The 13,719-nt window shown below is 41.2% G+C and overlaps 1 protein-coding gene across 3 annotated transcripts in view; it reads right to left on the bottom strand.

Annotated features, from left to right (window-relative positions):
- Positions 1–1,990: 1,990 nt before the first annotated feature.
- Positions 1,991–13,719, bottom strand: part of LOC111951097 (E3 ubiquitin-protein ligase RNF128-like) — a 34,145-nt gene continuing 22,416 nt past the window's right edge. Inside the window, exons 3-7 of one of the 3 annotated variants that reach the window (XM_023969099.2) lie at positions 11,019–11,090; positions 7,127–7,209; positions 6,885–6,981; positions 6,450–6,624; positions 1,991–5,904 (exon numbers count right to left, since the gene is read on the bottom strand). In XM_023969099.2, the coding sequence (XP_023824867.1) occupies positions 5,792–5,904; positions 6,450–6,624; positions 6,885–6,981; positions 7,127–7,209; positions 11,019–11,090 (540 nt within the window). In that variant the 3' untranslated portion in view covers positions 1,991–5,791. Of the gene's footprint in view, positions 5,952–6,409; positions 6,625–6,884; positions 6,982–7,126; positions 7,210–11,018; positions 11,091–13,719 lie in introns of all 3 variants that reach the window. The other 2 variants (XM_023969100.2, XM_023969102.2) reach the window with 2 other exon arrangements.

The raw sequence follows: 13,719 nt of genomic DNA on the forward strand, positions 1-13,719 counted from the left end.
CGATGTTATTTACAAAATAGCCTCCAACACTCTACTCAGCAAACTGGATGTAGTCTATCACAGTGCCATCCGTTTTGTCACCAAAACCCATATACTACCTACCACTGCGACCTGTATGCTCTCGTTGGTTGGCCCTCGCTTCATATTCGTTGCCAAACCCACTGGCTCCAGTTCATCTAAAGTCTTTAATAGGTAAAGCTCCGCCTTATCTCAGCTCACTGGTCACCATAGCAACACACGCTCCAGCAGGTATATTTCACTGGTCATTCCCAAAGCCAACACTTACTTTGGCCGCCTTTCCTTCCAGTTCTCTGCTGCCAATGACTGGAAAAATTGCAAAAATCACTGAGTCTTATACCTCCCTCTCTAACTTTAAGCATCAGCTGTCAGAGCAGCTTACTGATCACTGTACCTGTACACAGCCAATCTGTAAATAGCACACCCAACTACCTCATCCCCATATTGTTATTTATCCTCTTGCTCTTTTGCACCCCAGTATCTCTACTTGCACATCTATCACTCCAGTGTGAATGCTAAATTGTAATTATTTCACATCTATGGCCTATTTCCTTACCTCCCTACTCTACTACATTTGCACACACTGTACATAGATTTTTCTATTGTGTTATTGACTGTACGTTTGTTTAAGTGTAACTGTTGTTTTTGTCAAAATTCTTTGCTTTATCTTGGCCAGGTTGCAGTTGTAAATGAGAACTTGTTCTCAACTGCCTACCTGGTTAAATAAAGGTAAAAAATAAATAAAAAGCATCATAATTCAGAAAGGTCATGTTAACTGACTGATATCCCATAGAACAAAACATAAGATCTCCTTGACTCCATACCTTATTTTCACCATTTAACCCAAAACCATATTRTTTCCCCATTAATTCTCCTCATAGGCTACCTCTGCTTCCTTCAGACATGCAAAACTAATTTCAGGGTTTTAGGACTACAAGCTGGGGAGCTCTATGCCCGATCTGCATACAACTTTATATGTGGCATCTATGGACAAAGGTGTCAACGTAATATTTACCTAAAACAACGTGACCAGTGGTCATGATCTGGCAAAAATGCATATAAATCAGTCAAGGATATTCATATTGATGTAAGAACATTCATATCGACCACATGGTGGCGCTACTTTTTAAATGAATTATTTAACTCTTATTCTACCAGGTAAGTTGACTGAACACATTCTCATTGACAGCAACGACCTGGGGAATAGTTAAAGGGGAGATGAATGAGCCAATGGTAAACTGYGGATGATTAGGTGACCGTGACGGTCAGATTGGGAATTTAGGCAGGACACCGGGGCTAACACCCCTACTCTTACAATAAGTGCCATGGGATCTTTAGTGACCACAGAGACTCAGGACACCTGTTTAACGTCCCATCCAAAAGACAGAATCCTACACAGGGCAATGTCCCCAATCACTGCCCTGGGACAATGGGATACTTTTTTAGACCAGAAGAAAGGGTGCCTCCTACTGGCCCTCCAACACCACTTCTAGCAGCATCTGGTCTCCTATCCAGGAACCGAGCAGGACCAACCCTGCTTAGCTTCTGAAGCAAGCCAGCAGTGGGATGCAGGATGATATGCTGTTGGTACATGTTAATCTCTTGATCTGTTCGACTCAATGCTGAAATTTGGTACACATCCCCAGGGATACGAGTCTAGCAAACCAACGTGATATCAGACACCACTGGCACGATTTTGACAAAACTTGGGTGACTGACTTGCCTTAGAGATCAGTCATTTACAAAATGACACTGATTGGCCCAAGGAGGGCACTGCATCATTCGTAGGAGATAACATGTTTACCTTTGCATGCATTTAACTTAATTATAGGTTCTTTACATGGTTGTGTTCATTGCAGCCTACAGTATACCCATCACACGTGATTAGTCTTCCCTGCTCTGCCCATTTGCAAAATTTCTCACCAACTGAGGTGAGCATGGCCTTTTATGCAAAATAATTGTCACTAATGAATGAAGATCAGAAAATGCTTTTAATCCATATACACACACACAAAATGAACTAATTATCAAAAAGCAATATTTTAATATGAAAATATATTTGCAATATTCTAAAAGTATTTTATGAATATATACCAGTTATCAAATTTCTCACATGCAGTGCCTTCAGAAYGTATTCACACCCCTTTACTTTTTCCACTTTTATTGTTAAAGCCTACATTTAATTAAGATTGTGTCACTGGCCTACACATAATACCCCATAATGTCAAATTTGAAATATGTTAGAGTTTTTACAAATGAACTAAATATGAAAAGCTGAAATGTCTTCGAGTCAGTTAGCATTCAACCCCTTTTATGGAAAGCCTAAATAAGTGAATGCGTAAACATGCGCTTAAGTCACATAATAAGTTGCATGGACCATGCACAATAAGTGTTTAACATGATTTTTTAATGAATAACTAATCTCTACTTGTACCCCACACATACAATTAAAGACAGTGCTCAACATTTTAAAGAATAATGTGGAAATATTGTAAAATCCAGGTGTGCAAAGCTTTGAGACTTATCCAGAAAGACTCACAGCTGTAATCACTGCCAAAGGTGATTCTAACACTGCCAAAGGTGATTCTAACATGTACTGACTCAGGGGTGTGAATACTTAATTAGATATATCTGTGTTTCATTTTCAATAAATGTGCAAACATTTCTAAAAACATGATTTCACTTTGTCATCATGGGGTATTGTGTGTAGATGGATGAAAAAAAAATCTAGTGTAAAATCTAATAGAATTCAGGCTGTAACAAAATGTGGAATGAGTCAATGGGTATGAAGGCACTGTAACTAAGTAAAATAATATATAGAATACCCTTTTTGTCCCTTATTTAAGAAAAATACTATAATATACATTTACTCTGGAAAGGCTGAACAAGGTTAAGACAAGTGAAAAAAAAGATACATATATTGAAAGTGTAATGAATTAATTCATGTAAAGTGCATGCACAATCTACTTGAAAATACAGTGAAATCATAGCATTTCCCTATCAAAGTAGGATGGCATGGAATTATATCTTGCACCGGTGAATCATTTTAAAGGCACACACGCATAAAGCACAGGTAGTTACTCACACACATTTTAAAATATTTGCATGAAGCCAGGGGGTTCAAAAAGATGCTCTTACTGCCATACCGTAAAGGACTATTTCCAAGTTTAGAAATACCATTCCTAACATGCATCAACCTCATAACAGACAAAAAAATAAGCTACAGATCAGGAAGCACTGGGCAGGGGGTTGGAGCAGTGTGTAAGAAATAGTAATGTCACAAGCATACAGTAGGTGGGGCAGTCCCTCATTTTGGGATTTTCCTTAATAAATAAACAAATGGTAAACCAAAAGTACATGCACAATCAATGATAACAATGGGTGCATTTAGACATTGATTTTTTCCCATGAATTGGTCTTTTGACCAATCACATCTTTTCACATCAGGTCTTTTTCAGAGCTGGTCTGATTGGTTAAAAGACCAATTAGTGAAAAAAATATCAGAATTGGGCTGCCTGTCTAAACGCAGCCAATGAGACACGAAAATCTTCATTAAGAACCTGGAATGTTCCTCAATCTTATGCTCTTCTCTGCAAGGTAAGGAAAACTGAGTATTGATCGAGAGTAACATCCTATGCTTATGATTTAAAGTAACTGTCCAGTGAAATTCACACTTTTAAAAGTTCATATTCTCATACCCAAATAATGTTGCTGACTCAACCTATACTCGTATGGGCTCACGAGTGGCACAGCAGTCTAAGGCACTSCATCTTCAGTGCAAGATGCGTCCCTACAGTCCCTGGTTCGAATCCAGCCTGAATCACATCCGGCCGTGATTGGGAGTCCCATAGGGCAAGCGCACAATTGGTCCAGTGTCGTACAGGTTTGTCTGGGGTAGGCCGTCATTGTAAATAAGAATTTATTCAACTGACTTGCCTAGTTAAATAAAAAATTAAGTATAAATTGGAGAAAAAAAACCTGCCTCAAACTTGTATCTCAAACAGACCATTTACAAAATGCTTGCCATTTCCTTATAGAGGATGAGCTGGGCAATCAATGGTCTACTCGGATTAATATTTTTTTATGACCAGTATAGTGGTGAGTCGTCGTCTTACGTGTCCGGAAGCGACTTCACCATTCATTTACTGTATTCAGGGTTCACTCAAACATTGTTTTACTATCGACAGTTACAGTTGATTTCGGGATTATCGATTCGCTCTCCTTAAAATATATGTAATTTTATGTATTCATTAAGGTCTCTGAATTGTTTAATCAAACTTTGCCGCCAGCTCCTAATATCAGGACATAAAAACTAGAATATTTTTCCCGAATTAGCCTAGTGCACATGTGCACTTGTTTTCCCTGGCTAAACTAGCTTGAACTATGCTAGTTTTCARCGTCATTGCCAAACTTCATTAATACGGCACCCTCCACTTCAAAACTTCTTAGCTAGTTTTACAATTAGGTAACTCAGGAATTTGCTGTAAAGATACGTAAAAATGATTTATAGTCTTGACTGGTTCGAGATATCTGTCGTAAAACGACAGTTGCGAAGGATATCATTGCTACTTAACGCAGATCCAAGTTCAGTTTTGAGATTCACCGGCCTCTTTGGCGTAGGATTAGCTGGACGTTTCTGACTGGTCTTGGAACTTTGACAACGGGCAGCTCGATGGGATATGTAATGACTTTGACCCTTCATCTTTAAAAAAAAGAGACAGATTTGTTGATTAAATCTGACTATTAATATAATGAGTAATCTAAGAATGCTACGAGTTAATTACAACAAGAAAACTTCTAATTCGTCATCACTCAATACACCCACACTATTCTGTTGTTGGTGTGGGCGTATTGAGTATGTTAAAAAGCTTTTTAACATACTTAAATAGTTTTCTTTCCAAAATGTTTTAACTTATATTGTAATTAATTATAGGTCATATTTCATAGACAAACTGGAAACACTGGACAGTTACTTTAAATAAAATCAATGCTTAGAAGACATATCAGTAAAAGTACATTGGAACTTTGAATAGCAGTGTAAAATACATTTTCCATGCAACAAATAGTATTAGAAAATGTGTAAAGCAGCAAACCTTCAGAAAATTACATACTTAGGGTTGTAAAAATCCAGTAACTTTCCCCATATAGCTGCGGTTTTCCACAAAACCTGGTTGGACTAAATATATGGAATCAGGAGGAAATCCGGCTCCCTCAAAACAGGATTTCTGGAAAACCTGGGGATTTTGGGAGTTACTGGAATTTAGCAACCCTACTTTTACTGATACATTAACTACTGCATTATTTTATGTTTCAAAATCTAAAGGGTCTTTTAAACTGAATTTGCATACTGCCTCTAGAACTTTGTCATTAGAACTGTTTCCTATTAACTCCATTAAAGGACAGTAGTAGTGTTAAATTAGCATATTGAAACAATTTAAAATCAGTAACTGATGAAGTGATACATTGACTGAAGTAATTAAGCCTGAAGAAACGTAATCAAATAACAAATCATATTATTAAAAAGTACAATTAAATCAGAATGAAACTGGACAGTACCATTTCCAAACTCAGACAAGTGCATCGAAGGATTGCCTCATCAATTTCATGTAAATTGATATGCATATATAGGTCAAGCCCTCTTTCCCTATGAATAATATCAGACCCACATTCCTGGTTTCCCTTGCTTCATGACCACAGGAAACATCTTCGAATGTAATTGATTGTGGTGCCAGTCCCATTAGCCAAGATCTAGTGCTTGGAGTGAGCATCCCATTCATGTTAGGGGTTCCCGTTGGTTTCGTGAGTTGCCCTCAAAGGCGAGGTTGTCATAATGGGGCTGGAGGATGTCCACCTGGATTGACCCTGGGCCAGGATGGTGCCCCAACGCTGCAACACGAACATGATTACCAGTCAGTCAAGCCCCACATGTGCTGCTAGAAAACGGTACAAAAAAAACTGCCTGCTGGTCAATAATTACTTTGGGACAATCACTCATACAGATGTCAATGGATAGGCAAGCTAAAGAGAGATGGAAAGGAGGCCTTTTAATCCCAGACAGTAAGAACAATGCTGATTGTTTGATCAGGAAGACTTTGTAGTGGAGTTGTTTATATCTACTTACAGCAATCAAACTAAGTAAACAAAAATAGAATCAGAAAAGTTAACGGGAATATCTAACCACTATAATTCAAATATGGGTGGCAAATTTCACATGGTATGTCTTGAGCAAGGGCTTCAGCACATATTATCGAGCTAACGTGAAAGCCAGCATCTCCCAAAGAACCCACACAGAGGTACCACTACCAACTGAACTAAAATACTCCCCCTATAGACATTGCTAATGATGTGAAAAAGCTATCAAAAACAATTCTTGTGATGTTAAAAGACTTACTGAAATTATTTTCTGCCTCAATGTAAATTGTGTGTCTTACTCTCATACACGTGGGTCTCATCTGCTGGGTTGCTGTGCTCCTCTGTGCATTGTACAGAAGCATAGCCTGCGGAGGCTGTCTCACTGCGGGTGTCCTCTGGGACTAGAACCCTGGGGTAGGACGTCATGTCTGGCTGCATGGTCAACTGATGACTGGGCTGGTCCTCTTCCGGCTGCTGCTCAGGGGGATTAAGTTGGATAGATGAAAATCATCACTTTCATAAAAACAAAGCAATTTCAGGTCCAACTACGGGTGTTTCAACTTGCAACCCTTAAACAGCAATCTTGCATGTGTGCCTATTCTTCTTAAACAATAACCACTAGCAGTGTAAATAGTATTTTTAATCTAAAACAGTCTTTAATCAAGAATTTCAGTGAATGACAGGCAAAGGTTATTTCAAAGTACTAGGTCATGATGCAAGGTATAGTTGCCTACCTCTACTCCCAAGGCCTTGAGGATGTCACATTTACACATGGGGCAGGTCCTGTGCTCCATTAGCCAGGGCTCAATGCAGGTCTTGTGGAAGAAATGACTGGAAAGTTAAACCAAAATAAACACATAAGAATAATGATGACAATCACAAAATGAAGGTAATTGGAATAGCAGACCGGGTAGGACTACTCTACTCCATTTGTCAATATTAAACAAGGTAAAAGCCACTGCAGTTCGGTACATACTTGCAGGTGAGAATGGTCAGCACGTCGCCAGACTTGTAAGCGTCAATACACACTGCACAGGTGTCAGCATCAGGCCCAGTCTCCTGAAAGACAGGTTTAAAAATAGATTGTAGTGGCACTGAGCATACATTGAGGGTGTGAACGTTTAAAACTAGTGTTGCACGGTATACCAGTACCAAAACGTCATGATACCAACATTTTATAATACCGTAGTACATATGATTCTACCGACATTTTCATCCCTACCGATCTAAAGAACCTYCTGGTGGTACCTGCTATAATTWAAAAAAAATCWGTTTTGTTTATAAATTCAGTTGAATTGAAGCAACAGCTACTAGTCTCTAGTATGCACAGGTCCAATAAAATCCACTTCACTTTCATATCACTTGTGGCAGTTGTAATCAGCGCTGCATGGTCAATCTGCATCGGCAGTGCAGCATTTACAGTGATACGGCCTCTGCAGAAGTCTTCACAACAGCTCTGCACTGCTCCGTGAAGAAGTAGTCAAGGAAGTGAGTCAATCACGTCAATGCGAGCCCTCTGCATTTTTACAAAAGCTGGGCGGGGCACGGCGATGTGGTACGGAGCTCAACTCGGCCTCTGCATGCCTCCGGAGGCTTCGTATTTGCGTCACACAATCCATACAGCGCCTCCGACCACATTTACGGATTAAGCATACATTTGCTTTCATTCACCTGCTTCTTTCGCTCTGTCCGCTCTTCACGAGCATCTATCTACACACACYCTTTTTCAGGACCCTGTCTTTCAAAGATCATTTGTAAAAATCCAAATAAATAAACATATCTTAATTGTAAAGGGTTTTAACATTGTTTCCCATGCTTGTTCAATGAACCATAAACAGTTAATGAACATGCACCTGTGGAACAGTGTCTCCTGACCCCTCCTGTCTCAGCCTCCAGTATTTATGCTGCAGTAGTTTGTGTCGGGGGGCTAGGGTCAGTTTGTTATATCTGGAGTACTTCTCCTGTCTTATCTGGTGTCCTGTGTGAATTTAAGTATGCTCTCTCTAATTCTCTCTTTCTCTCTCAGAGGACCTGAACCCTAGGACCATGCCTCAGGACTACCTGGCATGACTCCTCCTTGCTGTCCCCAGTCCACCTGGCCGTGCTGCTGCTCCAGTTTCAACTGTTCTGCCTGCGGCTATGGAACAATGACCTGTTCACCGGACGTGCTACCTGTCCCAGATCTGCRGTTTTCAACTCTCTAGAGACAGCAGGAGCGGTAGAGATACTCTTAATGATCGGCTATGAAAAGCCAACTGGCATTTACTCCTGAGGTGCTGACTTGCTGTACCCTCGACAACTACTGTGATTATTATTATTTGACCATGCTGGTCATTTATGAACATTTGAACATCTTGGCCATGTTCTGTTATAATCTCCACCCGGCACAGCCAGAAGAGGACTGGCCACCCCTCATAGCCTGGTTCCTCTCTAGGTTTCTTCCTAGGTTTTGGCCTTTCTAGGGAGTTTTTCCTAGCCACRGTGCTTCTACACCTGCATTGCTTMCTGTTTGGGGTTTTAGGCTGGGTTMCTGTACAGCACTTTGAGATATCAGCTGATGTAAGAAGGGCTATATAAATACATTTGATTTGATTTGGAACGGTCGCTAAGACACTAACAGCTTACAGACAGTAGGCAATTAAGGTCAAAGTTATGAAAACTTAGTAGAAAGGCCTCTAGTGTCCTGACTCTGAAAAACACCAAAAGAAAGATGCCAAGGGTCCCAGCTCTTCTGTGTGAACGTGCCTTAGGCATGCTGCAAGGAGGCATGACGACTGCAGATGTGGCCAGGGCAATAAATTGCAATGTCCGTACTGTGAGACGCCTAAGACAGCGCTACAGGGAGACGAGACGGACTGCTGATCGTCCTCGCAGTGGAAGACCACATATAACACCTGCACACGATCGGTACATCCGAACATCACACCTGCGGGACAGGTATAGGATGGCAACAACAACTGCCCAAGTTACACCAGGAAAGCACAATCCCTCCATCAGTGCTCAGACTGTCCGCAATAGGCTGAGAGAGGCTGGACTGAGGGCTTGTAGGCCTGTTGTAAGGCAGGTCCTCACCAGACATCACCGGCAACAACGTCGCCTATGGGCACAATCCCACCGTCGCTGGACCAGACAGGACTGGCAAAAAGTGCTCTTCACTGACGAGTCGCAGTTTTGTCTCACCAGGGGTGATGGTCGGATTTGTGTTTATCATCAGAGGAATGAGCATTACYCCGAGGCCTGTACTCTGGAGCGGGATCGATTTGGAGGTGGAGGGTCCGTCATGGTCTGGGGCGGTGTGTCACAGCATCATCGGACTGAGCTTGTTGTCATTGCAGGCAATCGCAACGCTGTGCGTTACTGGGAAGACATCCTTCTCCCTCATGTGGTAACCTTCCTGCAGGCTCATCCTGACATGACCCTCCAGCATGACAATGCCACCAGCTATACTGCTTGTTCTGTGCATGATTTCCTGCAAGACAGGAATGTCAGTGTTCTGCCATGGCCAGTGAAGAGCCCGGATCTCAATCCCATTGAGCACGTCTGGGACCTGCTGGATCGGAGGGTGAGGGCTAGGGCCATTCACCCCAGAAATGTCCGGGAACTTGCAGGTGCCTTGGTGGAAGAGTGGGGTAACATCTCACAGCAAGAACTGGCAAATCTGGTGCAGTCCATGAGGAGATGCACTGCAGTACTTAATGCAGCTGGTGGCCACACCAGATACTGACTTACTTTTGACCGCCCCCCTTTGTTCAGGGACACATTATTCCATTTCTGTTAGTCACATGTCTGTGGAACTTGTTCAGTTTWWGTCTCAGTTGTTGAATCTTTTTATGGTCATACAAATATTTACACGTGTTAAGTTTGCTGAAAATAAACGCAGTTGACAGTGAGAGGATGTTTCTTTTTTTGCTGAGTTTATAAACTCAATGTAAACTGATGTATATTCTTTCCTCCCATTCATCCAGCCAAATCACAGGTAGGCTTTGCAAATATGAGCAAATCAGCCATTATATGCAGTATTCTATAATACAGTGAACAGTGTGAAGTTGAATTKAATGTGTTGCATTATGTAGAAGRGTGAATTTCAGAGACAGGTCTTTGGAGAATGCTTAGAAAACGTGAACAAGCGTCTGGGGTACAGGGCGAACAGGATGCCCGGCCACAAATGTTTTCCCACTGTGGTATCGCGATACTACTCGGTATCATGATACTTGGCCTGGTATCATATCGTTTGTAAAATGTTGACAGGCCTAGTTTAAACWAAATTGGGATGTTAACGTTAAGAAAAAACGTTTTTTTAACGTTTTTTTTAATGGTGGTTTTGGAGCAGTGGCTTTTTCCTTGCTGAGCAGCCTGTCAGGTTATGTCGATATAGGACTCGTTTTACTGTGGATATAGATACTTTTGTACCTGTTTCCTCCAGCATCTTCACATGGTCCTTTGCTGTTGTTCTGGGATTGATTTGCACTTTACGCACCTTTCCACCCCCAACACAGGGCGGGTGGAAAGGAGTGGAAAATATGGTTTCTAGGTGGCAGGGCCGGATGGAAAAATGTTGGATGGGTGGGGTTGGGGGAGTAGGCTCACATTTTTATTATTTTCTTTGACATACTAAATGTTCTGTAATATGATCATAATGATCAATACTTTGTGTTTATGTAACTTTAAAATGTTTTTTTTTTCTTTTGGAGAGGCAGCTCAGAGGTTAATACAAACTAAWTATGAAATTATAGTCAAAGAATCATAAAACACACAGTAAAACTTGTATATGCCATGTGTTCCCAGTTTGAAACATCCATATTTGCATATGACCCTGAAAGTCATGCATAATAACAATAAACACATCTGGACTGTACTTGAACGGTTACCTTATCTCCCCGTMTCACGGTCCGGACTTGCAGCTGACCAATGGCTTTCTTGGCCTCTGCCTTCAGCTGTTTCTGTTGGAGTAGAGAGAAGAACGTGTTCAGTGTTTAAATTACATTATTAATCTGCTTCCTCTGACAATTGGAGACATCTGGTTTTCAGGAACAGTGTCTTCAACCTACCTTCGGTTTTCCCTGAAAACTGGATGTGGGGACTCTGCTCAGCCGTTTCTTTTACGCCTGCTACGTTAGGTTAAGCAACAGACAAATAAAAAATAACTATTTAAAATGTCTAGAATGCAACACCAACACAGCCAACATTTTGCGCCAACAATTAATTGTTAATTTCCTGTAATGTGACCATACATGATTCAAATAGGAGTGAGCAGCAGAACGGTAAGCGATGAGGTCACGTTAGAGACCCTTTATTCCATTTGATCTGGGAGGAGAGCGTTTATTATAGCAGTCCTACTGTGTGTCATTAAGCCTCTCCTCTAAAACCATGCATTGGAAACATTACATCAGCTTGTATATAGGACAGAAAAACATCAGATTTACGTACATCAGGGGCTTAAGTATTAGGCATAATCCTGAGGGACAGAAAGACCAGCTCAATTCTATATAATTTGGGATATACCACATACACAATAAAGACTCTTTATGATGCTTATGCAGCCTCCCCCATGGCAACAAGACAAAATAATTATCACAAAGGCACGTAGGAAGAATCAACGTTATGAAAGGGATTTAGGATACATAGTATGAGGGATCACAGGGACACATTAGCATTGAGGATCCTCAGGAAAATAGCCACTTGTACACTGGAGAAGTGTGCTCTTCACAGATMAATCCCGGTTTCAACTGTACCGTGCAGATGCCAGACAGTGTGCATGGCACCGTGTGGGCGAGCAGTTTGCTGATGTCAACGTTGTGAACAGAGTGCCCCATTGTGGTGGTGGGGTTATGGCATGGGCATGCATAAGCTACAGACAACAAACACAATTGCATTTTATCAATAGCAATTTGAATGCACAGAGATACCGTGATGAGATCCTGAATGCCCATTGTCGTCCACTCATCCGCCGCCATCACCTCATGTTWCAGCATGCTAATGCATGGCCATGTCTCAAGGATCCGTACACAATTCCTGGAACCTGAAATTGTCCCAGTTCTTTAAGGCCTGCATAATTACCAGACATGTCACGTTTTGAGCATGTTTGGGATGCTCTGGATTGACGTGTACAACGGCATGATCCAGTTCCCACCAATTTCGCAGCTATTGAAGAGTGGGATAACATTCCACAGGCCACAATCAACAGCCTGATCAACTCTATGCGAAGGAGATTTATCACGCTGCATACGGGTCACACCAGATACTGACTGGTTTTCTGATCCACGCCCCTAGTTAATATATCTATATTRTTTAAGGTATCTGTGACCAACAGATGCATATCTGTATTGCCAGTCATGTGAAATCAACAGATTTTATATATTTAACTAGGCAAGTGAGTTAAGAACAAATTATTTAGAATGATATACTACCAAAAGGAGCATGGAGCTTGTGTTTTGCATACGATTACAGCCTGAACAATGGTGCCCTCTGAGCGTAAGGTCCTAGCTCAGTGGGTGAAGTCAGATCTGCTCTAACTTCTCAGCTACCCACTTCTCTGTATCAGACTATTTACCCAGTCTCCCTGCAGAAAGCCTTAGAGAATCAGCCACATTTGAACAGAGGCTGCCTTAGACCACCGGGTGCTTTTGGACAAAGAAAAAGTGGTACACTGTTAATAAGTTAGAGTATGCAAGACTGTTTGAAATCAGTCAGTCTTCAAAGTCACCTTTATGCAGGAGTAATAAACAGTGAGAACATTACTGTAAACTTGCAAATCATGGGCCTGTCCATGTGAATGGTTTTAACTGGCATAACAGAACAAATCCAATCAATCAGATGAAGAGGAAATCCTGTTTGCGCAGCAGAAGTTTTTACAGAAACGCTCCCTTGAGTGGAGCTAAGCATTCTGCCTATAGTAAACACTTCACCATATAGGCCTGACAGTTCAGGGCAATTCCAAGGTAACAGCATTACACCTATTAAAATGTATGCTAAACAAAAACCATTGATTTAGTGGCATGTACTCATGGATGCCAAGGGAAGCTTGGCACAAAAATGTACCAAGAAACATAAAATAACGTATCTTACGTCTCTGATGTATATTACAGCGTTTTCCTTCATTTTGCAGGAGGCCGAATGCATCTCACCAGCGAAAGCATCCGAGCAAGCGAAACAGCGCACCTCTTTCTCAGTGTGTGCAGCTCATCTACCTGATGCTGTCTGGACAAAAGGAATGACCTTGTTGCCAACCATAGCATTCAATGCAAGGGAAATCAGCAAGCATTTTGCCTCCAATGATAACATGTAAAAATAAATAGTCAATCAGCGTTGAGCTACATTGAGTGAACAACTGTGAATGGTCCTGGCGCACCAAAAACAATTTAAAAAAAAAAATATATAAATATATTAAGTGTCAAGGAAAGCCAGTTTGGATTTGGCTTCACACAAATCACATCACATCTAAAGCAGAACGTCCAGAAAAAAACTTGAATTGCTGCATCTCGTTGTGTCATTGTCTTCCGGTGACTAGGTAGCTACCCTAAAATCAGCCATGGACGGAGATAGGGATTTGGAATTCTCCMTACTGGCCAA

Source organism: Salvelinus sp. IW2-2015, linkage group LG23 (genome assembly GCF_002910315.2).
Source record: "Salvelinus sp. IW2-2015 linkage group LG23, ASM291031v2, whole genome shotgun sequence".
In the NCBI taxonomy this organism is placed as follows: domain Eukaryota; kingdom Metazoa; phylum Chordata; class Actinopteri; order Salmoniformes; family Salmonidae; genus Salvelinus; species Salvelinus sp. IW2-2015.